Source organism: Natator depressus, chromosome 7 (genome assembly GCF_965152275.1).
Source record: "Natator depressus isolate rNatDep1 chromosome 7, rNatDep2.hap1, whole genome shotgun sequence".
Classification (NCBI taxonomy): Eukaryota; Metazoa; Chordata; order Testudines; family Cheloniidae; genus Natator; species Natator depressus.
In genome coordinates, this window is record NC_134240.1 from 18,778,994 (window position 1) to 18,806,060 (window position 27,067).

Genomic DNA, 27,067 nt, shown 5'->3' on the forward strand with positions numbered 1-27,067 from the left:
CTCAGAGGGGAGTGCCTCACCAAAGCAAGGCTCCCATCCAAGTACTGATGAGGCCTGACCCTGTTTTATAGCCCGAGGTGCTGTGGCTACGGTTTTTATGATGATTAAGGCTGAAATAAATGATAGCAGCTGAATAACTGTGTTGCACTGTAAACCTTTACTGGGAGAAGACAGAGCCATGATTTAGTTGAGAAGGAATTTGAGTGATTAGGTGTGTATGAAATGTGGGACTGTCTTACTTTGGGGAAGAATGTCCGTGTCACAAAGTGCTTGTACTCCAGGAATGGGATCCCCTGGCTGCGGTTTAACTCCTTGGTCAGGTCTGTCATGTCAGTCTGAAGCTCAGCAAAACCTGATCCAAAGAAACCCAAAAAACTGAAAGGGCTGAAATAATCTAACAGCCAGAGCAGAGGAGTGACAAGCCTGGCATTTGCATACAATATACTCATCATCTCTGCCTCTTCATACCCTTTTCCCTGGGAGGCAATGGACTGTATCTGGGGCTTAACTGTCAGCATTGTGCACCAAACCCTGCAGTTCTTACTCAGGCAAGACTCCCACTGCCTCCAAAACAAAGGCCCTGCAGGGTTTGGTCTATAACACAAGGGTTCCAGTGTATTCTATGGAGAGTCACAGACTGAGAAGACAGTAAGTGAAGGCACCTGAAGCTCTTATCCACTGTTTCTCCAAGCAGTAACATACGGCATTTCTGTAGCTCCCAGCACTGGAGGCTCATAAAGCATTTTATAAACATTAATGTGATCTCATACATATCATTATCCCCACTTTACAGCTAGAGAAATGGATGGCGCAGAGATTAAGTGACTTGCCAAAGGCCACACAGCAAGACAGTGGCAGAGCTGAGAACTCTAGAGCTAGATCTCCAGACTCCCAGGTCTGTGCTTCAACTACTATGCCATGCTTCCCCCCACTGAGAAGTACACCTTGCTCACAAGTCCCACATAGCCCAGGCGATTGAAAGGAAGCTACAGAAATTCAGGTTGTAGCTCCTGGGCTTTTAACACTACTATAAAGCACAAAGAGAGGCTGTTTCAATCAGATTACTCAATGGGCATCCCTACTTTTGTGTGGGTGAGTATAAGGTGAAGGAAGCTCCTTTCCTTGCACACACCCCTGCTGGGTTCTTACAAGTCCGATTTCAGTTTTGTGGCAAAAGACAAATAAATCTGGAAACTCCAGGAGCGGAGCTCCTTTGCCTCCTCACTCCCGTCCCCACGTCTCCTCTTCCTTCCCCAGTGGCAGTTACCGACCTTTGCGGATTTCCTCTCGGATCTGGGACTCCATCTCCTCCATTTGGAGCAAGGTTTTCTGCCAGTAGCGCTCTGCCCTGCGGCTCTTAGTGCAGAACACAAATAGGCCTGGGGAAGAAAAAGGGGGGGGGGGAAGCTTATAAGGTTAGGCCCACAAGTGAAGAAGAATACTGTAGGAAATTGAAGCTGGGAGTAGAGAGGAGTTTAGGTCAGTAGAACACAGACTGTGAAATTACATCTACACAGAGAAAAAACAAATATTCATTTTTAGTTTAACAACTATGAAATAAATACACATCTGATCAGGCAGCTGCTGATTATTTATAAATAAATCAAACCAGCTTGAATTAAATGATCACTCAACGACTATCATATTAAATTTAGGCCTGCACATTACATACATTACCAGACTTACTGCATGTTAATGAATTCCATCTGATTAATGAAAGTGTGTGTGAAGAGGTTTAACACCTGTTTTGTAACGTGTGTGTCCTTCAGCACTCTTATGCCTCCAGAAATATGTTTCCAATGATCAGTAGATTATTTAATAAATAAAGTATATAATAACTTCTATTAAAAATAAATGAAATCCTTATTGGAAACACTTCATTTTCAATGACACAATGTTTTTCTTGCTGCAGTCATTCTGGGCATGTGAAAAGATGAACTAGCCAGATGACACAGATCTGTTTTCAACAACTTCCAACAAGAATGATGTCCAGACTGGTAGACTTTGTTGTGTCTGCTCCAGATATGCATCCTTTACTATGGTTAGTAGGGTCTCCATGATTGAGTTCTACCTCCCTCGATTTTTTCCTTCCCTCAGTTATTATATTTTATTTAACTTTGTGAAGAATTTGGGTGACAGAGAAAGGGGCTTTAAAATTAAAGAAGGGCTCAGACTACAAAACTGAGCTCTAGATCCAGCTTGTGGACATCCACAATTCAGGGATGGGACCCATCCTTATATAAAATAAAGTTGGGAGTGTAAATCATCTAAACTTCCATGTGTGAAGGCAACGCCACAGAGCTGAAGGGATCAGTGTGGCTCAGGGATGTTCCATTCCCTTACCTACGACAGACAGCAACAGCAGGATACTGCAGATGACTATGGAGACTATGATCGCTGTCTCGCCTCCCCCAAGGTGCAGCATAGCAATCGTCTGGTTGAATTTTCCAACCTGGATCTAGAGAAGAATACAAAAGGAAAAAAAGTCACCCAGTAGTTAACAAGCAACTAGGAGATCAGCAGGAACTTGCTACAGGGGGAAACGCTTTGCAGGGGCAAAAGATCACAACAAAAGAACAGAACTGGCAATTTGCTGGCTCAGATGTCTTTAGTCCTCATGTGTGGGTCCAATGTCAGGGCCCATGAGCTGCTCTTCATGGCCAGGCCTGCAGGTGCTCTGTGTGTGGAAAGAGTGTGACCTAACAGGCCTGATTTTCTCCCACATACACCAATGTAAAACAGGAGTAACTTCAGTGGTGTTGCTGGAGTTACACTGGTGTAACTGGGAATGACATACAGCAAGCTCAGGCCCCCGGCCTCTGTTTGGCCAGCTCGCAATGACACATACATGTGATGCTGAGGCTGTTGGTTACCAGGCAATATCAGGTGTAAAACTCATGTGGATTCAAGACATAGTGGCCACCATCCAGTGTAGTCAGGGAGAAGCTCCATTAGGTTTTACACATATTTTATAGGTTCTATCCAGCAGGGGTCCATGGGGCTAAGATGCACAAACCCATTCACTTTATATAGTGAAACCTACCTAAGAGACCAGCCTTATTAAAGAGCCTTCTGCTCATGAGGCCAACGCCCAGCATCCTCATCAGCATTATGACAGGTTTCAGAGTAGCAGCCGTGTTAGTCTGTATCCGCAAAAAGAAAAGGAGGACTTGTGGCACCTTAGAGACTAACGAATTTATCTGAGCATAAGCTTTCGTGAGCTACAGCTCACTTCATCGGATGCATTCAGTGAAGTAAGCTGTAGCTCACGAAAGCTTATGCTCAAATAAATTTGTTAGTCTCTAAGGTGCCACAAGTACTCCTTTTCTTTCATCAGCATTAGTTATCATTTATATTGTGGTAATGCCTACAGGCTTGAATCAGGGTCAAGGCTGCATTGTGCTAAGTGCAAAATAAAAGGCAGTCCTGCCCTGAAGAACTTCCAGTCAAATAGGTACAATTCTTAACCCAGTTCCACTATACTTTCCACCCAGACCTGCCGTGAATGCAGAACTGCTATCAGTTAGTGAGAGAAGCGTAAGAATTGAAAGATACTGAGACAAAAATAAAATAAAAAATGAAAATAATTAATCATAGTACTAACGGGGGGCTGATTGTCTTGTGGTTGTTGCACAGGACAGGGAGTCAGGAGACATTGGTTCTATTGCTGGGTCATATGTCACACTTCCTGTGACACCACGGACAATCCCCATGTGCCTCAGTTTCCCCGCTTGTATAATGGGGAGGCCAAACACTCTGGCCTCCCGGGGGATTGTGGGGTTTAACTCATTAATATTTGTGGGATAAAAGGGAAAACTAGCATCTTTACAAGAAAGAAAATATGGCCTCATACCATGGTTTCACTTCTGGAAACTGAATTTGACTTCTCCAAAGGAATGAGAAGAAAGAAACTCCAGCAAAAAAGAAAGTGAGCTTGAGGAGGGCGGGATGCAGTGATCTTATGATGATCCACTGAACAAACCCATATGGAGAAATGGTCTGAAATAAATCGGACGATATTCAATAAGGACAAATGTAAAGTACTCCACAAGGATCAATCAATTGCACACATACGAAATTGGAAATGAGTGCCTACGAAGGAGTGCTGCAGAAAGGGATCTGGGGATCAGAGTGGATCACAACCTAAATATATGAGTCAACAGTGTAACACTGTTGCAAAAAAACAAGCATAATTTCTGTGATCTATCAGCAGGAGTGTTGTAAAGACATGAGAAGTAATTCTTCCCCTTTACTCCGCACTGATAAGGCCTCAACTAGAGTATTGTGTCCAGTTCTGGGAGCCACACTTCAGGAAAGATGTGGACAAACTGGAGAAAGTCTAGAGGAGAGAAACAAAAATGATTAAAGATCTAGAAAACATGATCTGTGAGGAAGATTGAAGAAACTGGATTTGTTTAGTCTGGAAAAGAGAAGTTTGAGAGGGAACATGATAACAGTTTTCAAGTATATAAAAGGTTGTTACAAGGAGGAGGGTGAAAAATTGTTGTTCTTAATCTCTGAGGTTAGGACAAGAAGCAATGGGCTTAAATTGCAGCAAGGGAGTTTTAGGTTGGACATTACAAAAATCTTACTGTCAGGGTAGTTAAGCACTGGAACAAATTACCGAGGGAGGTTGTAGAATCTCCATCATTGGAGGTTTTTAAGAACAGGTTAGACAAACACTTGTCAGGGATGGTCAAGTTATGACTTAGTCCTGTCTTGAGTGCATTTAACCCTCTTATCTATTCATCTATTGAATCCAATATGCCACCAGGTAGTTTTTTAGATGAGATTTATTTCAGTTACAAAAGGTGTCAAAAATCTGTGGTTTTCGATGGCAGGAACTTTACTAGTACCCTGGTGCTGTAAAACGTTCTTGAGTAATATGATAGCCCTGTTGTAGCTGGCAAGGAAGGGACTCTTCAGCTGTATTTATTGCTTATATTAGAAAAAATGTTTACAGAAGACAGAGATTCCTTGAGCACATAGGTATGTACGTATACTCCCCACTCCGCACCTTTACAGGCTTTATGCATCTATTGAGGGTGTTCATCAGACAGCCACTATAAAGCAATACACACTGTAGTGAGGTTTTCATGTGTTTTGTCTAAAAAAGTTCTAATGAGGAAAGATAAATCTGCATTTTACATTCTGGATTTTTTATTCTAGCTAGACTGGGCCAAATTTGCATTATTGCCAGGAGCAGAAATCCCAGTTTCAGTGTTTAAATGATTCTGCAGTGAACTAAAATGGGTTTGAAGGCCCCTTAAGGTCTTTTGGATTTTTTGTACAGATCTATTAAAAATCCTTTTTATAGGCACAGTCTATTGGCTGGAGTGCATTTGGGTCAAGGTTAAACTGTGGTTTCCTTACTTTACCACAGAGTGGGGGTGTAGAGTACGATTCTGCTGTAGGACAAAATTCTGCTGTCAAAGCAACATCTCTAACATGCTGCTCTCCCTACATGGGCAGAACTTCCATTGACTTTATGGGAGACTTGCAGACAAGCTTAGTCAAGGGTCATCATCAGGATCAGGAGAATTTCACCCATACTGAGCCACAATTTTAAAGGGCAGCCTTCCTTTGTGCAGAAACAGCTGCACGTACAACTAATTATGGGTGCAAGTCCTACCATTTAGACAGCTGTATGAAACTCACATTTAGCCACCCACATGGAAAGATTTGCCCCAGTATCTAGCTGCACCTCTACTGCAGTACACTGCTAATAACCAGCTGTGACTTTAGTAACACGTATCATTCCCTTGTTTATCTACATTCTGGGCACCCCCAAGGCATTAACCAGAAAGCTTGCTGTTGAAACCAAAGCTAGCAAGATGTGTATCACAAGACCAGGTTTTTTCTAAAATAAGAATTTCCCATTTTTCAGTTCCCACTAAAAAGAAAAAAAATTTTTTCCTGTTTTCATTAACAATGGCTTAGGAAATCCTGGGTTCTGCTACTTCTGCATTTGTTTGTTTTGATTTTGCATAGACCGTCAAGCACAAAGGCCATAAGCAATGAATAAGGAGCCTCCCCACACAGAAGCAGTGGGGTTTCTTCTGAAGTACTCTGTTTCTGGGGAACATCAGGCCACACATTCTTCAAATCCCTCTGTGCTCTTCCTACCCCCTAAGCCACACGTCCCTGCAAATTTATTATTGACACATTTACTGGAAAAAGAATCAGCTGGGATGAAGGCTATAGGTTCTCAGGCGGTTGAGACAGGTGGAGACATTGTCTCCAACTGTGAACAGCTTTAATCTCACCCCTGAGGAGCCAAGGGCTATAAATGAAGTGAAAGCTGAAGGCAAAGGCGTACAATTAGGGACGCCGTCTGGAAAAAAAGGAGTAAGGAACAATAGTAAAGCCACAAACACAAACCCTCCCAAGAACAGTTGAGAGCTGCTTTGACATCAGAACGGCCTTGGATCCTGTCCCTTGAGTTCCATCAGATCGAGACAGGCCAGTGAGATGATCTAGTGCTGGGGAAAGATGCCAGACCGATGGCCCAGGGGACGACTGAATTCCTCTTTTTATCTGCAGAGCAGCTGCAGATGGGCAGTGGCGATGTGAGCTTCCCAGTGCTGCCCCCTCCACTGCACTTCTCCTCTGCCACTACAGGACTGAGAGGGGCATTCAGGTCTGCATTCCCATTCAATCCCTGCTCGTCTGCTGACACTGATAACAAGGGGGCCTGACCACCAGTAACTGGGCTGGGAACCGCTGAACTCATTTCACATGGGCCATTCAGAGCAAAACCTTTTAGTGGAGAAGGATCGAATGACAGTAGGATTTTACACTCATTGCTGGAACTGTGGGACTTCCCTCTACAGCTTATAGTGCAACCAGCCATTTCTCAAATGAACCCACCAGGACCAAGTGCCATCATTTGGCTGTCACCACCCCAGAATCTGCAGGGAAATGGCTGCCTTCTCCATGCTTTAGATGTCACAGAATCACTAGGCCAAATGCTGAGAGATGCTCAGTCCCAGTAACTCCCATGGAAGGTGCTGGTGCTCAGCACTGGTCAGTATTTCACCCACAGAGAGGAGAGGTGGAAAAGACCTCTCCATTCATCTAGTCCACCCCTCTTCAGCCATTGCAGAATTGTTCCCAGCGGTGTGTTCACTTAGTGCTTTGTGCAGGCAAGCGCTAAGGGAATCCTGAGGCTAACATGAGGGTTCCCTGGTATATTAAGTTCAAGACACAGAGTGCTCTCATCCTGCAAGCTCAGACCGTCCTGGCTTGTGACACTCACCGTCACGGGCAGCTGTCTTTCCGATGTGCTCAGTGACTCGTTGACTGAGCAGTGAATGACTTTGTCTGAAACAATCTGTATCTCACAGGAAATGAGGCCAATTTTCACTTGGTACTCATCGCTTTCCAGGCTCAGGTTGTCAGGCTCTTTCTAATTACAAAAACAAAACCAGGACAACAAAGTGAATTAGTCAGTCCCCCGAGCGTCAGGCCCACTTGCAATGGCTTCTTTGTGGAAGCCCTAGTAAACTTCCTGTACCTCCTGTCACCAGTCCAGCCCTGGGAAAGCCCTCCCTCTCTGCTGACATCTTCCATTTTTCCAACATTCTATGGGAAATCCAACCTCCACCCATTCCTCATTTTCCTGTTTCCAGTCCCTCGCCATCTCCAGTGTGGCACATGGAATGGACAATGCCCTGGCAAAGCTTGGAAAATACTGTCTTTGATCTGCCCTGGTTGTGCATGGCAAATACATATCAGAGAGACTATATGGGGCGGGAGAGAAATGGGGTGGCTTGATAGCTTGTGGATGGCTGCATTAGATTAGAGAGAGGAAGAGAGTATTTTTGAAGTATGCTTCACTCAATGAGGACATTCTACAACAAACGAGGGCTTTTAAACTTGTACATTGTCCAAACCACTCAGTCTTGGTTTGCCCTGACTTCCTTGTTAATTTAACACAGTAGCCATCAAAGAATTCAGAGCCCATTTCTACAAGAACCAATCTCCACAATCATGGACATTAGATATGGAAAAGACCCTTTGGTCACTTGGTCTGTTCCAACTATATCCAGTGCTTTGTCTCCCTCCTTGCTGCTACATCCTTCAAATACAGTACTAGGGTATCATAATCCATCCCTCTAAGGCATCACTTGGCCAAGCTACATACTCCAACACCCTAATCTGTTCAGTAGGAGACTGCAGGCTCATCAGAATTTAGCATTACCCTTGGGAATGAACTGTTCACTCCTCTGAGAGTTCCTTCCCCCTTATCCCCTACCTACACCCATCCCTCCTTTCATCTCTCATGCCTTCTCTCTATTGCATTTATAAGGAACTCATCACCCGCTATGGTATCTAGGCACCCTACCCACTGAAGAACCTCACAGTGAGAAAATGGTGACATCCTAGTGTAAAGTCTTAAAGCCAAAAATCCAGGAGGCCCTGTGTTAGTCTCTTACATGTATAACCAGAGTCAGAGGTTCCCCAGGATGGTGCTTGATCCATTTCTCCTTCTTGGCTGTGAAGAACTGGGGGTTGGCGTAGTACTCCAGGCCGAACTTGCTGGTGTGCTGGGCCTCCTCAGGGTACATGTACTCATCGGGAGCCAGCCTGTCGTCCATGTAGAGGCGTCCATTGATGTAGAAGTCCACCAATGCTGGCTTGCTCCCCACAGTGAGGTTGGAGGCAGCTGGAGAGGGGCAGGTAATCATAGTGTCGGTGTGAACCTTACAGTTCTGAAAGCAGGAAAGAGCATGTGCATCAAAAGTGGATAAACCCAAGTCTCAGTCATGTGTCAGCAAATGTCCTGAGAGGCCCAGAGCCCTCAAGCAGCTGCAGCAACCTCAGATAGGATGGCACTGTAAACATCAATAATAATAATTACAGTGCATGGGCATAACTTAGGTCTGCCATTCTTCTGAGCTAAGGAACATAACATTCATCCCAGCTACAGCCCCATCAGCAGCAAGGGTTAGAGACCAGGTCCAATGCTTTTATAGCTGGTAGATTATTATTCAGAACCTCCCCAGTCACCAGGCAGACAACCCGGTTCAGTGTCTTTGAGCTGCATTAATGCAGGACACTTACTGTTTGTTCTTTCCCGATGCTGTGAACCACCATCGACACATTCTGAACCATCAAAAAGCCATGTCCTTCCAGAGTGATGATCCTGCCTCCACTGGGAAAGTAAGAAAGAGGTGAGAAAGAGAGCGCAGGTATCACTGACAACATATATGCTGCCAGACTAACCAGATGATATAGGCAGGGAAAATGCACAAATATTCAGGGAATAGCATATTGTTTCAGTAATGAACATGTGATGATTACAGCAGAGCAGGTTACCCAGGGGCCAGCAATGTAAAGGTTAGCACATATCTAGCTCGATACTTAGATGAATTAGGACTTACTCATTTTTTTAGCTTAGCAAAGAAGGGCTAAGTACTGGGTGGGCCAAGTAGCCCGTTACACTGACACAAATTCAGCATTTTTCAAAATGTTATTTTTGATTTAGGAAAAAAAAACAAACCCTGTGACAATTCATTTGTGTTTTGGACCTGCTCCCTGTGGCATGAGGTGCTGTCAATGTGCAAGCAATTAAAGAGAGCAATGACATGCCTCACTGGGAGGGAGGGAGGGAGGAAGGAGTGGCTCCTGTCCTCCGCTGAACAGCAATTGCACCCAGGCTTTGCCCTGTATGTGGCTTTTCATTTCCCCCATTTCATGTTCTATTTGCTTTAATGACATGGTGATATCAAGTAACTAGTCTGGGAAGTGGGGGGTGGGTAGTGATTTATCCGCTAATGTCCAACAGGCTCAATATATTCAGTGCCTTGTGTCTAGTGTCCTTATAGTCAGGGCCTTCTTAAGCCCTTAAAACTGCTATAAATCGTAGTATGTTGTTGTTACTTATGTTTATTGTCCCTGTTAGGCTCTTGCCACGTCTGTGTAATTGTTTGGGATCTACGGCCTTTTAAAACAACTTTACTCCTCATCATATTGATAATTTAGTAATGCCATAAACCAAATTAGATCCAGCTATCTGCTGAGTTACTTATACTTCATGATCACACCTACAGCAACATATTAGTATTGAGAGAATTCACAAATAATCCTACAATAACAAATCAGTGTGAACAATATTCACAAGTAACCCTACAAAACAAACCACTATGCACAGCCCAACCCTTGTGAGTAGCTCTGCATTAACAGAGTGGTGTGTACACACCAGGAAAAAACAACTTCCATCAAGTTTCCAACATTGTATTATTTGGAAACCAAAGGAAGTTTAAAAAACAATTTCCAATTTAATGAGAAATGCCCTGGTGGGTTACTTTTTGGATGTAAGCCTCTACATTTTGTCACTCTGTGTTTAGATACAGCTCTTGCCATTCACCAGTCTTGAGACTGATAAAACTCCACGTGAGAAGCCGAGGGTTGGGTGTGTCATTGATGTGCATTCTCACACAGCCTGTAGCCTTGGTATTGCACTTGTGATCTGAGTCATGGCTCTGCTGGGCAGGCTGTAGATAGCATCGGACTCTTGTAGTCATAGTAGCCTCCATACTTTCTGAGGGTGTTGTTTTCATGGCATTTTAGAAAGGAGGCTCAGGTGCTGGATTCTCAGATTTCTGTGGTCAGACGCAGGCTCTGCACTTTCAGATTTTACTGCTAAGTGAGTTGGGATTTCACAGAGAAATCCAAAAGCAACAGGAAGTCCAGAGGCTCCGGGGAGACAAATGAAACCAAAGTAACATGCTTTAAAAGTGAAAAGTGGTGGCATTAGGAGCCATTTAAACACAAAATTACAAATCTCAGTTGATTGCCTGCAGTATTATTGCCAGTCAGAATCCTAAGACTCAGAGGGTATGTCTGCATTGCAAACAAAACACCCATGGCTGGCCCATGTCAGCTGATTCAGGCTTGCAGGGCTCAGGCTGTTGGCTATAAAATTGCAGTGTAGATGTTTGGGCTGCAGCCTGGGGAGGCTGGGACCCTTCCCACCCTCCCCAGAGCCTAGGCTCCAGCCGGAGCCCAAACATCTACATTCCCATTTTATAGCCCCACAGCCTGAGCCAGCTGACGTTCCGGCCATGGGTGTTTTATAGCAGTATAGATGTAGGCCCCCACTTGAACTTCCATAAGGCACCTACAAGGTGTAGAAGAAGACAGGCAGTAAAGTTACTAAGGATGACAGTCAATGCTTTTCTTCCATTTCCCATGTGAATTTCAGAGAAACTGGCTAGAACTAGGACCACAGCCAGCAGGTGTCTGCATAACTCCTCAGTGTAGCTCTGCCAATGCACCGCAGTCCTGAGCTGTGATAGCTCCTGGTATTCCAACCCTGGGGACACCACACTGCTTTGCCAAAGCCCTCAGTCCTGATTTGCAAAATCCTTAGGCATTCTTCCCCTGAGGTCACTATTCAGCTCTGCACCTCAGTTGTGACCAGCAGCACCCCCACTTCAATCTCAGGGTCAGATAGCTGTGTCTGTGCACCCTCACTCAGACCTGCAGCACCTCTGTTGTTCCAGTCCTGTTAGCTCTTCGCTTTGATGAGTACTACATTCACGTTTGCATTCAGCAAAATAAACAACACATTTCCACACATTTCACCTGATCTGACTCCTTGTCGGGTTGATATCTGTTATAATCGGGTTTCTCTCATACTTGAACGTGATGTTATCATTGATGCAAGACTTGTTCTCAAACTGGACACAGACTCGCACAGCCATAGTGAGCTCCACGGCCGGCATGGTGCATGTGATGGTGGTAGCAGTTCGACTGGAAAGAGAAAGACATAGCAAGCTGCAGAGCACAACAGCTGAACAAAGAGTGCATGACATGAGGCAGCAGAGACCAATTCCCACAGCCCCAATGTTGGCAGCGAGGTGAACAGCCTCAGGTTTGGCATTCAGGTGCAGCAAGCAGCACAAAGCCATGTAGCTGCTCCACACCTCCAATAATGGCTTTGTCTTTAGAGAGTGCCTTTAACAGTGGACATACTTTGCACTCTAGATGCTTTCCACTGGAGGATCTCAAAGCACCAACCAACAGCAATGGATTTCATCTCACAATTCCCATTCCCATGGGAGAGGTACTAACATCAGCATTTCGCAGATGAGGAAACCAAGGCCAATGATCTAAAAACTGGCAGCTGATTTGGGGTGACTCCTCTTTTGGCAACCTGACGTGAGACACCTTGGTGTTCCCAAGTGGCCACCCCAAAACGGAGGCACCCAACATTGTTATTTTTACAGCATCAAATAGTGTGCCTTGCAGTACAATAAACAGCATAAGGTCCTTGCCCTGAGAAGCTTACAACTGAAATGACACAAGATGCAACACTCAGACAAGAAAACTGTGGGGTGGGGATGGCAAAGGACAGACAGTGGACTCTGTAACAAGACCACATGATTACTCAGCAAAGGTGCCTGCACAGAATGGCTGAATTTATTTCATCTGGGGTTAAAATATATATAGAATTTGTGTAAAATAAGTAGATTTAAAATTATTGGACACTTTACATTTTTTTTTTTAGCTTAAGCAGTTTGATCAAGGTCCCATAGCAAGTATCTAACAGAGCTGGGACTAGAAGCAGGACAACCTAACTCCTAGGGCTGTGTGTATAACCACAAGACTACACAGGACCCAGAGTACTTTACCAACTGTACTTATCACCTCTGCCACTGCTGGATTGCAGCCACTGCACCTCAATGATAACTATGACTGTCAACTTCCTGCATTTGTCCTACAGGAGAAACTCGCTACATCCTTAAGTCAAGTGGCCACATGACAACTCAGTGTTACATCCTTAAGTCAAGTGGCCACATGACAACTCAATGTTACCACACTGGCAAAGCACAAGACTGCTCATGACAACTGGGATGGAGGAGGGGGCAGCTCAGAGGATAAATTTGGATGCTACTTTTAGGAAGGTGTCATTGGCTTCTTGGCCGTAAGCAATCATGCCAGCTGGCAGCAGTGCTCAATGGACTCTCTCTAAACACCAACTCTCTGGTCAGTTGCTATAACAATATGATCCTTCCTACTAGCTGAGGCTCTTTTAGACTCCTGCTCATTGGTGCATCTACAGCAAGTCCCAAGTGCCCAGCCCAATAACACAGTAACACGGGTCATCTCCAGACAGCACTTACGCGAGGTCTGTGCATTGTTTAGTGCTATTGACCAGGACACGGAGATCAGATCCTACACTGAGATTACTCCCGCTGATGGTTACTTTGGTGCCTCCAGCTTTAGGGCCAGCACTAGGAGCCACGGACTGCACCTCAGGGAGCTAGAAAAAGAAAGGGGAAAGAAAGGTGAGATTTTTCAGCAGTTTCCTAACCCCAATAACCACATAATGTGGTAATCTGGACACGAGCTCCATTTAGTCAGATGTTGCCAGTGCTGTAACACCACCACCACAGATAAAGATCTAGCTGGCTCGTTTACCAAACAAAGGGAGAGACCAAATCACACAGGCTATTTACACCTCTCTCAAGTGAAGAGCGGAGCCACCCTCCAGGCCTCCAATCTACAGATACACTTGAGTCCTAGTCTAAAAACCACAGATAGGCACAAACCAGAACCCTGAATTCAAATGCCCTTGAACCTTGGGACTGTGTGGATCCATATCCGAATTTAACGGCTTGTGTCCAATCAATAAGGAAAACATCTCCTTTGGTCCAACTCCCACCTGAGAGGGAGGCTACCTATAAAGCCATGTTGGATGGTGGTTTTGTGATCTGGGCATGCATCCATCTGGGTCTGGATAATCAAACATCAAATTCATTTCCCTGCGTCAGGATTCAAACCCAGATCTCTAGGGGTGACAGCTCCCAGCAGGGAAGCCACGGAGTTGGTTTGCCCCTCAGCATTTCCCTCTGCCTTCCTCTCTCCCCATTGGAAGCAACTGAAATTAACAAGTGAATTATTTATATTTGCAGCCCGCTGGAAATTTTACTGAGATTCAAGGTTCAAGGCTTTGGTGCCCAATAGAATTTGGAGAACACAATGGATGCCATGTGGCTCCCATATACAGTTCCAAAAGCAAGTTCACTGGGTAGCTTCCCTGCCCTGGCAGGAACATGAACAGTACATTGGGCATGAACAGTACACAGGGCATGAAAAATAAGTTTTAAATTATTTTACAGAGCATTCTGTGGTTCCCTGTAAAAGAGCTACAACATCCTTGAGGAACCAGATGTGCAGGGTTGCAGAGCATATATGACACTGTGGAGACCTCAGCCCTACTACAGACATTGTATATTACTGAGAAAAATACATGCAAGCTGATAGCAGCAAATATTGTTAAACCGCTTACTGTCCCATGGTACTAATATCTTTTCCTGTTAATTCCAGCCGTACTGTCCTGCTATATTACAAGTTCTTCTTGTCCTTGTCACACACACTGGGATGGATTGTATTCCTCTATAGCCATTTCCCCTGGGGTTTCTGATTGTCTTCCATTTCTACAGTATTTATTTTGTTAATTTAAATGGATCAAAGCCTTTAGGCAGCCGTCCCATGCATGGGGCTCCTCCCTCATATATTAAAAGATATAGTACAAAATATAACATAGAGGATTATTTGTGCCCACCAAGCCCCTCAAGCTCTCAGCCCAACCCCACCCCATTAGCTGGGGTCTGTCACTTGCAGCTTTATCACCAGCTGGTAGCATTGTTACTTTCCACAGTAACTCTTGAAAGTTCAGCTCTACTCAGGGACCTGGCTAGAATGCCCTGGCACGAATGCCCTGGCACAATCAAAGGGCCAAATTTCTCTCTGGTGCAAGCTCAATGGAGTTAAAGTAGAGATGAATTCCCCCTCTTTTATGTGTTCCTAACTAGGACTTTGTAACCCTCAGAACAGAACAATCCCTGTGGAAGCCATTTCAGCTTCTTACAAAGGATTTTCTGGGAGTCTTAGACATTTTCAGGTAGATCACTAGCAGTTCTGGAATTCAGATCTCACCTAGGCCAGTTTTACATGGTGAGAGCTGTTTTACACTCCATATTTACCCTAACATACGTGAGAGCAGAACTGACAAAGAGGAATCAAATCGCTCAGCTGTGCAATGCAGCTACCTCTGGGGCGAAACACAGTTGCTGTTTCAGCTGCAATACCCAACACTTTGTAGGGCACTATTTAACCCAATCTTTTCTTTACATACATTCAGGTCCTGACCCCGGGATTTCAGTCTCCACATTTTTTGTTCCATTTCCTACCCAGGCTGAGGGAAGCAGCTGATGATGAGACAGCCTCCTTCCTATGAGAGGAACAGAAAAATGGCTCCTCCTGTTTTCTCTGCCTAGCGGTGTAGCCACAGACACAAGTCTGGTCAGTGGCTAGGAATGTAGGGCTCTCATGAATGCAGCTCAGGGTGCTGGCAGTTGATTTTCTTTCTTTCGTTGGTGTTGCTTTTGCAGATGTTTCGCAAGAGGTCTTCCTCATACACACCAAAAACAACTTAAAAAGAAAGAGCACATCTGCCTCCATTCCTTACCCTCTTTCACCTCTGTGTCACCAATACAGCTGATGTGCTGTGAGGTCTACTTTTCTCGGTTACAACAGACACATCCTGGAGACTCATGATTCTCTAGAAATCCCAAACTCTGCAGAAAAAGCAACTGGATCTTACCAGCATTTGCAGTCTGCACTACCCTTATATCACATCACATGAATATGCCTCTCACCCAGCTAGCTCCGCCCTTGTGGGACATTTTGGATGTGAAAAATCTAACACCTACTGGAACCTGAACCTACTGACACTAGGATCCCAGTGCACTTCCACTGAGCTGGAGGGGAACCAAAATCAACCTGCTGGAAGTAATGACAGGTGACATCTTATTTCAGGCCTCTAGAAGCTGGGACAATTATATACTCTATTCCAATCAAAACCACAGCACAAACCCAAAGAACTATAGTAAAGTAGCATGCACTTTGCATACGAATCATTCCAATTGGCTTGCCCTAAACTGCATTGGGATACTAACTAATGGGTTTGACCTGAGACTTGGTCATAAAGGTAAGAGAAGCACTGGTCTCTTTCAGACCACTAGAGAAGGATGACCATCTCCATGGGCTACTGAACAATGTTAACCAAAAGAGGGCTTGAGAAACACCTGCTACACATCACACAGGTTAGCTGACAACTACACCTGCACACAACTAACCTTTAAAAATCTGGGCCTAAGTACTTGTCTGTGAAGTCACATAGCTAAGGTCTTTCCAAATGCATGATCCATTTTGGTCAATTTCACAGTCATGGGATTTTAAAAATCGTAAATGTCATGATGTCAGCTATTTACATCTGAAATTTCATGGTGTTATAATTGTAGGGATCCTGACCCAAAAAGGAGTTGTGGGGGGGTCACAAGGTTATTGTAGGGGGGTTACAGTATTGCTACCCTTACTTCTGCGCTGCTGCTGGTGGCGGTGCTGCCTTCAGAGCTGGGCAGCTGGAGAGCGGTGGCTGCCGGCCGGGAGCCCAGCTCTGTAGGCAGAGCCAGCAGCAGGAGCACAGAGGCAATGATGGCGTGGTATGATATTGCCACCTTTACTTCTGCGCTGCTGCCTGCAGAGCTGGGCCCTCAGTCAGCAGCTGCCACTCTCTGGCCACCCAGCTCTGCAGGCAGCACCGCAGAAGTAAAGACGTCATGGTATGGTTTTGCCACCCTTACTTCTGTGCTGCTGCTGGCAGGGCGCTGCCTTCAGTGCTGGGCTGCCAGTCCTGGTGCTCTGAGCAGCATGGTAAGGGGGCGGGGAGCGGGGGAGGGGAATCGGATAAGGGGCAGGGGATCCCGGGGGGCGGTCAGGGGACGGGGACCAGGGGGGTTGGATAGGCGTGGGAGTCCCGGGGGGCCTGTCACGGGGTGGGGGTGTGGATAGGGGTCGGGGCAGTCAGGGGACAGGGAGCAGGTGGGGTTGGATGGGGGTGGGTTCTCGGGGGGGCAGTTAGGGGCGGGGGGTCCCGGGAGGGAGCGGTCAGGGGACAAGGACTGGGGGGGTTGGATGGGTCACGGGTTCTGAGGGGGGGCAGTCAGCAGGCGGGAAGTGGGAGGGGGCAGGTAGGGGGCAGGGGCCGGGCTGTTTGGGGAGGCACAGCCTTCCCTACCCAGCCCTCCATTCAGTTTCAGAACCCCGATGTGGCCCTCAGGCCAAAAAGTTTGCCCACCCCTGGGCTATGGTGACAGTAATAAAATGGAAGCCAGGAAGAAGCCGAGGAAGAGAACTGGGAGATCCTATGCTCCCCAAGACTATCTACCTTGTACTGTGCACATGCTGTGGGATTGCTGTTGAAAGCAAGGAGGAAAGAATATGGACAGAGAATGATGGGAATGTTGGCAAACTTCTCTGGGCACGTGCCCCTCTCCTGGCTGGAAATGGTGATGTGAGGGCTAACATGCAGAGTGGAAAGAAACAGAAGCCCTTTCTTGGCATTTTGTTTTGATACAGGGAGCTAAAGTCAGCCAGACTTAGGCTCATAAAGTGAATAGCTGAAAACATCGCTGATGGCTCATGACTCCGTGAGCTAGGTTCTTCCTTCATGTAAGCCAGTGGAGCATCAGAGTTTCACAAGAGATGAATTTGGGCTCAATGAAATGGTGGCAACTTACCACATAAGAGTATCGCTCCCTTGATTTCCCTTCCCTGCTCACGTTAACTGTCACTACATCGGAAAATATAGAGGGAGCTTCTCCAGTCCGGCATACAATCCTGCAGGAGAGAGAGAGAGAGAGATGGAAAAAGAGAGGAGGCACATGGTCAGAATAGAGAGAGAGCAGAGCTAAGTAAGACTGAGCTTTCCCTTGCAATCCGCCATCATTGCACTATTTGCAGCTCCAGTGGGCCTAGTAATGGTGGCAGTGCTAGCACAGACCAGCCCCCTGCATTTTTACCACCACATTGTCTATAGGCGCTTTGAGGAGGGTAAGGCAACACTGGAAAGAACGTCTGCCTACTGTTTACACTGCAGCTTCCACTGCGCTGCCCCCACAATAGTTTTGCGGAGGGATATTTTAAGGAAAAAGCTCAGTGGAGACACAGCCAAAGGCTCAGCAAACAATACTGATCTCACAGATATATGGGGCCTTGTACAGGGATCCCTAGAAGACACTGTTATTTAGCTAGTTCCTGCTCTTGCTTTCAGCTGAGTAGCAGAGCATGGGTGGAGCTTCTCATTAGTAGTGTCCAGCTAGTCCAGCATGAGGGGCAAAATCTAGTTCTTTGTCAATCAGGCATGGAGCTGTTGGTGCCAGGAGACTCTGCCTCAGAGCATGGGCATTCTGGGCTGTCTGACCTGCTGCTCTTCAAGACCTTGGTTCACAGCCTAATATAACCATCTCTGTTGAAAACTGGCTGGGGGAAAAGGGACTTTGAGGCTTTTGTAGAGGATTTCACTCCCAAGGAGTCTGGAGACAATCACCTCAGCTTTCCTCTCAAGCCTGGAGGTGATAATGGGGAAGGCTATAAAATAATGAAGTGAGACAGTACTGACACGACGCGTAATGAAGGCGAACGGTTTGACAGCTCGGGGGAGCAAAGTTCTCCATTCAGTCTCTGAACAGGTTCTCTGCAGGCAGCAGCTGTGCACATTTCCCCCACACCGTCCCACCAAGGGGCCTCAGCCCTTCTCTGGGAGTCTCCTTGGCCCATTCAGTCTTTGGTGGAGACTGCTAAGGAGTGGCCAGTTAGTGCCTATTGTAGGGGTGGGGTTGTATGTCATGTAGACACTGGGAAGAAAAACTAAGACCCCACCAAACTTGCCTCATTAGGTTGAAAAGCAGTTCAATGCTGGTAACTATCAGTCCCCACTATGGGTGCATGCATGCATAACTGAATGGGTCACTATCAACGTCACCCAGCCAGCCGTTTCCCCATCACAGGGGAAGGGGGGGAATTGGCTAACTGAAAAAGGGAAAAAATAAACAATCCTTATGCACAATCTCCTGATTTTCAGTGGCTCAGCCTGAGTTACTCACGCCTCAGAGACCATGTATCTGTCCCAGAGTGGTGCACATCTCACACTCCCTATCTTGACAGCATTAACGACATCACTGAACCTACGGCCCAGGTTCCTTCCTCTTATTGTGAGCAGAGTTCCTCCTTCCAGGGGCCCACTCAGGGGCTCAATCTGCCAAGGAGCCAAAGGAAAAGGGGAATGGGTTAAAACAGAACTGCGGAAAAGCCTTTTGATTTGATTCCAAAGTCATGTCTGTTCCTGTGTGTGCATGCGTGTGTGCGTGAGTACACTCTGTTTAATCTGATTCTGTCCTGCCTCTGCCACTCCAGCTTCACATGCATGGGCCCCCTCAGCGTGCTCTTCCTGCAGGAGCTTTGTGGAAAAAAAAGGCCTTACAATTCTCGGGTGACTCTGGTGCCCTCTGAGGGTACAGAGATCACTGCAGCTGCCATTGAAAATGCAGCCACCTCTGGAGAGAAACACAGCAACTCTGCACAACAATTCAGGAGACAGAGTGGAGCAGCAGAATCTTCTGAGACTGTTAGTTCTTTGGGGCAAGAACCATCCCTTCATTATGTGTGTGGACAATGCCTAGCACAATGGGGTCCTGACCTTTGACTGGGGGCCTCTAGGCTCAACAAATAAACAAACAAATACATAACGAGTTGGACATTGGCCAGGGAACAAGTACCCCTCCCCTAATATCGTACTGGGGCACTGATCCCTTGAATGAGTCAGAGAGCAGACTGCCTCCTACTGAATCACATTGTGACTTTGTCACAATTGAATATTACACCCTGCTTCATTGGGATGGGACCATTGCAAACAGCGGAAAGGCTGCAGGCTGTCATTTTACTGCATATCCATGGGAGATTTGCTTTGTTACTGTCTGTTTTGCAGTGAGCCACTTGGCTGCTTTGATTTCATTATTCATCTGGTCTAGTTAAATACACTGCCCTTAGAAAAGGCCCTTTACATTTAACAAACTTATCAACAAATAAAGCCAGCAAAAGCTGCCTGGTAACATCAACCTTTCTCAGAGTGTATTTAGAGAGGCTGCAGCTTGCCCCTCACTGTTGCTGCTGCCAACACAACATGACGTAAGCCAGGGGGTGGAAGGTCAAGAACGGAGGCTCCTTCTTCCGCCAAGCTGGTTACGGCTGATAATATTCCACTACTATGCTCAGTGCCCCTTCCCTATACAGTTGTTCTCCTTCTCCTGAGGATGACTCTGTAAACACTACAGCAAAGCTGGCATGTTTCTGTGATGGAGGATTTAGATTCAATGCCCAGTGTCTGCTAAGGAAATAGCATCACAATCCCGTGACATCCTGAAACCCAAATTCTTGTGGTTTGTTTCCATTATTTGTTTGGCAAGGAGCTGATAATATTTTATATGTAGGCGGGGGGAGGCTCAACAGAGAACATTCCCTTCCCACTGTTGGGCCTGTGATAGTGACAAGATGCAATGGGTTATGGGAAACACAAAATACATACACACAATGTTACAGCACTCTGCTTATGAGCGGATAGCTGTATGCTCGTCCCCTGCTTTGGTGGATTCATTAGCTGTTTTCCGTAGGATCTTTGCTCTCCAGATTTTTGGCCCTTCCCATGAAGTTGATCCTGGTATTTCCCAAATACACACCTCTTCTCTGGGACTCTGCATCTGGAGTGGAAGTTGGTGGCTAGTCCCCTATCTCTAATCAAAACCCAGGATTCCAGAACATCCCAGAACAGTGGGAAAGTTGGGATCCAGATCTAGACTTTGAGAGAACTTTATGTCAGTGTGTTTTAGAGATGTTCCAGACACTGTGAACCTCACTATAGCTTCAGGGCATGTGTGGATGGCGGTTTGGGCGCAGGTTATTATTTTATCTGTACCCATTCTAATGACTATTCCTAGCTAATGAATCTTCTGGTTAATTCTGAAAAATCACTCAGCATGAATCCGTTTGATTTTCCCATCTCCCCAAAACAGTACATGGCCTTGGAAAGTCTGACAAGCGCTGTTTTTCCCACTAGAGTGATACCTAGATAGCATCTGGAACTAGTCTGGAGTTTTCAGGTGAATGGGCAGCATAACAAATTGGTGAACAGAACGGTGCCAGTCTCGAGCTCATCTTGCATCAAGGATAAAGCACGATTTCTCAGCTGTCCCCACTGAATGACTGGTAGTAGATGCTACACCTGTGACCTTCCCCTTGGTTTTGAAACTCAGGGCTGTGTTGTTTGTTACATTATAGGGAGTGATGCTGACCAGCAGAATGCTCTCTCTGCTGCATTCAAGTCTTACCTTCCTAATCTCTGGAGCAGGACACATGACTGGGATCTGTGGGGATTCAGTGTTTAGTCTGCAAAGGGAGCTGCTCTCACTCCAGATGCATCGGTGCCCCAGGTCCTCTCTCCCCAGGCACTGAGAACAGTCTGTGCTTCCAGTTGCACAGTTATAGACCTCCACTAAACCACAGGAGACAAAAGACAGTGTGAGTTCCCAAGCCTGGGTCTTCCATGACTGTGCTTAGCTTTATACAATCAAACACCAAGCCAAATATATATATTAACCCATATAGCATATGAAATCCAACAGGCGAGCAGGACGGTTTGCACATAGAGCAAGCTGAAGGGGCCTTGGCTGTGATCCTAAGGATTTCCCAGAAGTACTGGGCACTCATTCCCACTACAATATGATTTAGCATTAAAAAAACAACCCTTTTGTCAGTTTATGTTACATTTTTCTAATTCTCAGTATCCACATGGGAAGCAGCTCGGCACAACTGATTCCATCCTGCTGCAAAGCAATCATATTGCTTCCATTTTCTGTGACAAAAATCTAATTGGTACAATGCTCTGTACAATGTTTACATTCCCCTTCCTTCCCTTTAGCAGCTATGAGCTTTCTTGACTCACTGCTCCCACTAGGTCTGCTTGTCTCTGCTTCCTAATGATTTTCCTACAGTGCTTTCACCTCTTTATTAGCTGATTCCCAGGTTAAGTAACCTTCTCAACCCTCAAGCCGGGGTGAAAGTAAGTTAGAGGACTTACCGGTATGCCGGAGTCCTGAGAAGGGGGCGTGGCCTCAACCGGAAGAGGCATGGCCTTAACCGGAAGAGGCAGGGCCTTAAATCCCCGGGCCCTTTAAATCTTGATTTAAAGGGCTCAGGGCTCCAGCTGCGGTAGTGGCAGCTGGGAGCCAGGGGCCCTTTAAATCACCCCAGGACTCCAGCTGCCGCTACTGCACCACAGCCCTGGGACCTTTAAATCACTGAGGAGCCCTGGGGGCTCCCGACTGCCACCGCTACCCCAGGGTTCGGGCAGCAGGGCTCAGGTGGGGATTTAAAGGGCCAGGGCGGGAGCGGGGCCTGGAGCTCTGGGGTCCTTTAAATCCCCGCCAGAGCCCCGCCGCCGCTACCCCAGGGCTCAGGCAGCAGGGCTCAGGCGGGGATTTAAAGGGCCAGGGCGGTAGCGGGGCCTGGAGCTCCGGGGCCCTTTAAATCCCTGCCAGAGCCCCACCGCCACTACCCCAGGGCTCAGGCAGCAGGGCTCAGGCGGGGATTTAAAGGCTCGGGGTGGTAGCAGTGGCTGGAGCTCCGGAGCCCTTTAAATCCCTGCCAGAGCCCCGCCACCTCTACCCCAGGGCTTCGGCAGCAGGGCTCAGGTGGAGATTTAAAGGGCTTGGGGCTCCAGCAGCCGCTACCGCCCCAGCCCTTTAAATCCCCTCCGGAGCCCCGCCGCCGCTACCCTAGGGTTTCGGTGGCAGGACTGGAGGGGATTTAAGGGGCTGGGGAGCTCCGGGGCCCTTTAAATCCCTGCCAGAGCCCCGCCACCACTACCCCAGGGCTCGGGCAGCAGGGCTCAGGTGGGGATTTAAAGGCTTGGGGTGGTAGCGGCGGCTGGAGCTCCGGGGCCCTTTAAATCCCCGCCAGAGCCCCGCCACCTCTACCCCAGGGCTTTGGCAGCAGTGCTCAGGCAGAGATTTAAAGGGCTTGGGGCTCTGCCACCGCTACCCCAGGGCTTTAAATTACCGTCTGGGAAAGCCGGTCCCGGTACGCCATACCAGGGCGAACTGGCTTACTTTCACCTCTGCCTCAAGTCCTTAGTCGTTGAAATGTGGGTATCCTATGAATCAACCTTTAGACATGTTCAGGAAACACTATTTTCACTTCCCCATTCCCTCAAACCCACACATGTTTGCAGGAACGTGTAAAACACAGAAATAATCATACTCAGGAATGGCACTTCTCTTGCACTTTTCACCAGAGAGAATATCAAAGAACTTTATCACACAATTAATGAATCCCCCCAGCCTTCATATGCAGATCCATCACCCCTTTACAGAGGAGAAACTGAGGCACCAAAAGGCTACCTTTTCAAAAGTGCCCACTGATTTTGGGTTCCTCTGCTTTGGCGCACCCTACTTGAAAGATATAGGACCTGGTTCCAGGGGCATGCATAGCTCTTACTGACTTCAGCTGGAATTGTGTATACTTAGCATGTCGCCAAATCAGACCTTGGCTGTCTCAAACTGAACACTCTGAAATGGAGACCTCTAAAATATATGAACTTTTTTGAAAACATAGGCCCCTGCAATCTGCCTAAAGTCACAGAGCAAGTCAGAAGTGAGACAAGAAGAGAACCTAAGACTCTTATCTCCCTGCTCTAACCACTTAACCAAATTGTTGTCAATTTTTTGTCTGGGGTTCAATGCCCTTTCCCAGCTCCCCACATAATGCAATAATCCACCTATGCTTAGGCTATTGAGTCTTCACAATTATGCATGCAAATCTCCCATTTTCCATGCAAGAATTGCTGGTTTAGCTCCCTGAGTTAGTGTGTCACACTGGGCACTATTAAGACTAAGGTAATGGGTTACACTTTCATTGATATTTTCGGAGACAGAAACATGGTTTAGAACAATGACTGAAAGAAAGGTAGGGAAAATCAGCGAGAGTGGGGAAAATCAAAAGTAGCTTGACCAAGGCCAAAAGAGGAGTTATACTGTTGTGTAGCTGGCCCCATACATTTGGTCTGCAATTGCTTTTGTAAACCTCTCTGTAGTTTCAAATGTACCAATCTGACTAAGGTAGAGTGGAACCAGAGAAGTTAGTTGGTAGAGAGGTTGATTCAAGTTATGCAAACTTGAATCCAAACTTGGGCTGCATAAACTAACCACTCCTCCATGCAACTATGGATGTGGATTCAAGGCTCTTTGATGGACTCTGTGATTTAGGAGGCTACAGGTGTTCCCCTCTCTGACTTTTCTGAACCCAAAAACACTCATCTGGAGACTCATCCTCTATCATGAAGAGAAGTGACCCCAGCTCAGTGCCCCTTTCCCTCTGTTACTCACCACCTAGATTAGTTCAAGAAATCAAAGTGCCTTCATCCTGATCCCCTCCAGCAGGGAACTCTGCCCCGGGAACCTCTCACTCATGCTCCCCCGATACTGAGTTTTCAATGTTTTCCCCACTGCCTGATTCCCCTGCAAGATGCCTCCTTGCACCCTGCCATATCCTACCAGGAAATCTGTCTGTCCAGGCTTATAATAGATGTGTTTCAGTGCTTCTCAGCCTCGTCAGGATCTTCTCACTATAACTCATGCAAACGGCCTGATTCTCCTCTCACACCAACGTAAATTAGAAGTAACTCTAATGAAGTCACAGGAGTCACAATGATGTGAAGCTGGTGTAAGTGAGAGGAGAACCTGCCTCATAGATGCTACATGCAACATTAGCACAGGTTTAGCTGGAGAGTTCAAAGCATGGCAAAGGCAGAGAGGCAGGACAGAGGAGGCAGTCAGCACGTGAACATTAAGTCTTGGCAGGCCAGTCTACTGAGCTTGTTCTGCCCTAATCCAGGGGCCTGTCTACATATGGGGTAATGCACTAAAACGCACTAAACAGGCTGTGCAGTAATTGGTCCATGTAGATCCTGCAGGTACATGCTAAAAGCTCCTTAGTGTGCTTTAACATAATCCTGTTTCAGCGCTACACTAAAGCACTCTAGGGAACTTTTAGTGCGCACCAGCAGAGTCTACATGGACCAATTAATGTGCAACATGTTAGTGCACTTTAGAAACCAGACCCCTGTGGTGCGCATTACATCACCGAGCAGATAAGCCACTAGAGTAGGGCTCCACTACTCCCCCACTGCTTTCGGTGCACTTTTAATCTGAATTCTTTGCTCCTTGTTTAGTTTGCTGATGCAGCAAGGAGCTTTTCAAAGAACCCTTGTATTTTTCCCAGAGATACAGCATGGGTCTGGGGGAATTATGTTTACACATTCTATTCCTTCTCAAGATTTTTTTTAAAAGTGAATTTTTAAAATGCATTAAATGTTGATCCCAGTTCCCATAAAAGCTTCTGCAAGAGCCCTCCCCCATCTATGCTTATCTCCTTTGAGCTAAATTCCTTCACTGACCCTGGGAGACACTTCACATTTTCTGTTGAGATCTATTATTTCAGAATGTTCTGTTCTATACACTGCTGACAAGCAAGCCGTCTAAACTGGGGTGTTAGCCTGAGGGTAGTCTTGTGTGTGTATGCAGGATTTATGTCTACGGCTGTGTATGCATGTCTGTCTGGGGGGTGTAAATGTATCTGACATGTGGTCTGTGTGGACACATGCCCATGCATATTAAGCTGTGTGTATAAGATTTGTGTGAGTTGTGTGCATGCATCTGATACTCGATGAAGTGAGCTGTAGCTCACAAAAGCTTATGCTCAAATAAATTGGTTAGTCTCTAAGGTGCCACAAGTCCTCCTTTTCTTTTTGCGAATACAGACTAACACGGCTGCTACTCTGAAATCTCTCTCTCTTGTGACTCTAGTGTCTTGTTAGTTTTTAGGAGCCTTTAACCTAATCAATTAAAGTAGAGTGAAAAATATCTTCAGCCCAAACCTGTCATCATCTGTGGACTGTCAATGAATCTGTCTGGCTTATCCTTCAGCTGAAGGTTTACCGGGAAGATATGGCTTTTTTCTGATGTGTGGAGCTGCATGAAGAAAGAAGTGAACATGTTATAATGTAATTTACTAAAATAGCAGATTACCCCCTGCACACACACACACACAAGATGACTAACATCCTTCATTATAACAGTGCTCATACACTTTATAGCATTGTTTCTCAGAATGAGAGGCTCCAATCTTTAATAGAGGAAGCAGGGAAAAAGGAAAGGAGGGGTATTTTTTCTGTCCTCCTCAATTATTTTCAGGGAGACCTCAGCAAAAGCAGAACCATCCATTGTGGATGTATTATTTAACACAGGGGCCTGTATCTGCTGATCTCTAAGTGGAAATGAGCAAGAAAATGTAATAAGCTGCCCTGTCTACAAATTTTAAAATGTTCCACCAAAATATATGACTAGGGGAAAACTTTCCCCTCAACCTTCTTTTTAAAATGTTTCCATCAGAACCCTGTTCTGCAGGGGTAGCACCTAACTCTATAGTGGCACTACGGGAACTTGGATATTTTGGGGACATTACTAACGGATACTGAGATCAATGTATGTAAATAAGGGATTATTCTTCAGGCCATAGCTACAGCATCTTTTTCTTCCCAGTTGTTATAAATTCCCCACCATATCCATAGCTGATACAGTCTCTCCACAAATCTCTGACATATGTTCAGCGGATACAGGGCGAAAGCCTGATCCCACTGAGGCTAAGGGGATTTTTCCCATGGACTGCCGTGGGGGCATGATTAGGCCTTGTAAAGGCTAAATTCTGCAAGATGTTGAGGGTCCTCATCTCACACTGACACCAACAGGAGTTGAGGGGACTCAGCACCTTGCAAGATTGAGCCCCAAGTGACAAAATGCTCTTTCCTGCAATACTGAGCATTGCCTATGGGCAGATTAGAAGCAACAGGATTAGATGAACCCTGTAATAGGAACTCCCTAAACAAGGCCAGTGAAGTGTATTGGGACATGCTGGGAACCAATGTACTAACGCTGAGACTGAGTGGGGTGAGAGCTGCTAGACAGTCTGTTGGATAATGCAGAGAAGACAGGAAGCAGAGTGCCTGTGACTCTGGAATGCTCTCCCCAGCCATCAGCACATGCAAAGAGCACTCTGGGGCATCTCTCTGGTGATGCTAAAAGCCGCTTTGTTTCTTTTCCAG

General features: G+C 46.3%; 1 protein-coding gene across 1 annotated transcript in view; it reads right to left on the bottom strand.

The window, feature by feature from the left end:
- PLXND1 (plexin D1) overlaps window positions 1–27,067 on the bottom strand; it is a 124,107-nt gene that overhangs the window by 39,062 nt on the left and 57,978 nt on the right. Inside the window, exons 11-22 of the mRNA XM_074957580.1 lie at window positions 25,844–25,937; window positions 21,240–21,403; window positions 18,963–19,114; window positions 17,598–17,697; window positions 13,134–13,273; window positions 11,593–11,760; window positions 9,067–9,157; window positions 8,439–8,714; window positions 7,259–7,408; window positions 2,344–2,458; window positions 1,272–1,379; window positions 240–352 (exon numbers count right to left, since the gene is read on the bottom strand). Of these exons, the coding sequence (XP_074813681.1) occupies window positions 240–352; window positions 1,272–1,379; window positions 2,344–2,458; window positions 7,259–7,408; window positions 8,439–8,714; window positions 9,067–9,157; window positions 11,593–11,760; window positions 13,134–13,273; window positions 17,598–17,697; window positions 18,963–19,114; window positions 21,240–21,403; window positions 25,844–25,937 (1,671 nt within the window). The remainder of the gene's footprint in view (window positions 1–239; window positions 353–1,271; window positions 1,380–2,343; window positions 2,459–7,258; window positions 7,409–8,438; window positions 8,715–9,066; window positions 9,158–11,592; window positions 11,761–13,133; window positions 13,274–17,597; window positions 17,698–18,962; window positions 19,115–21,239; window positions 21,404–25,843; window positions 25,938–27,067) is intronic.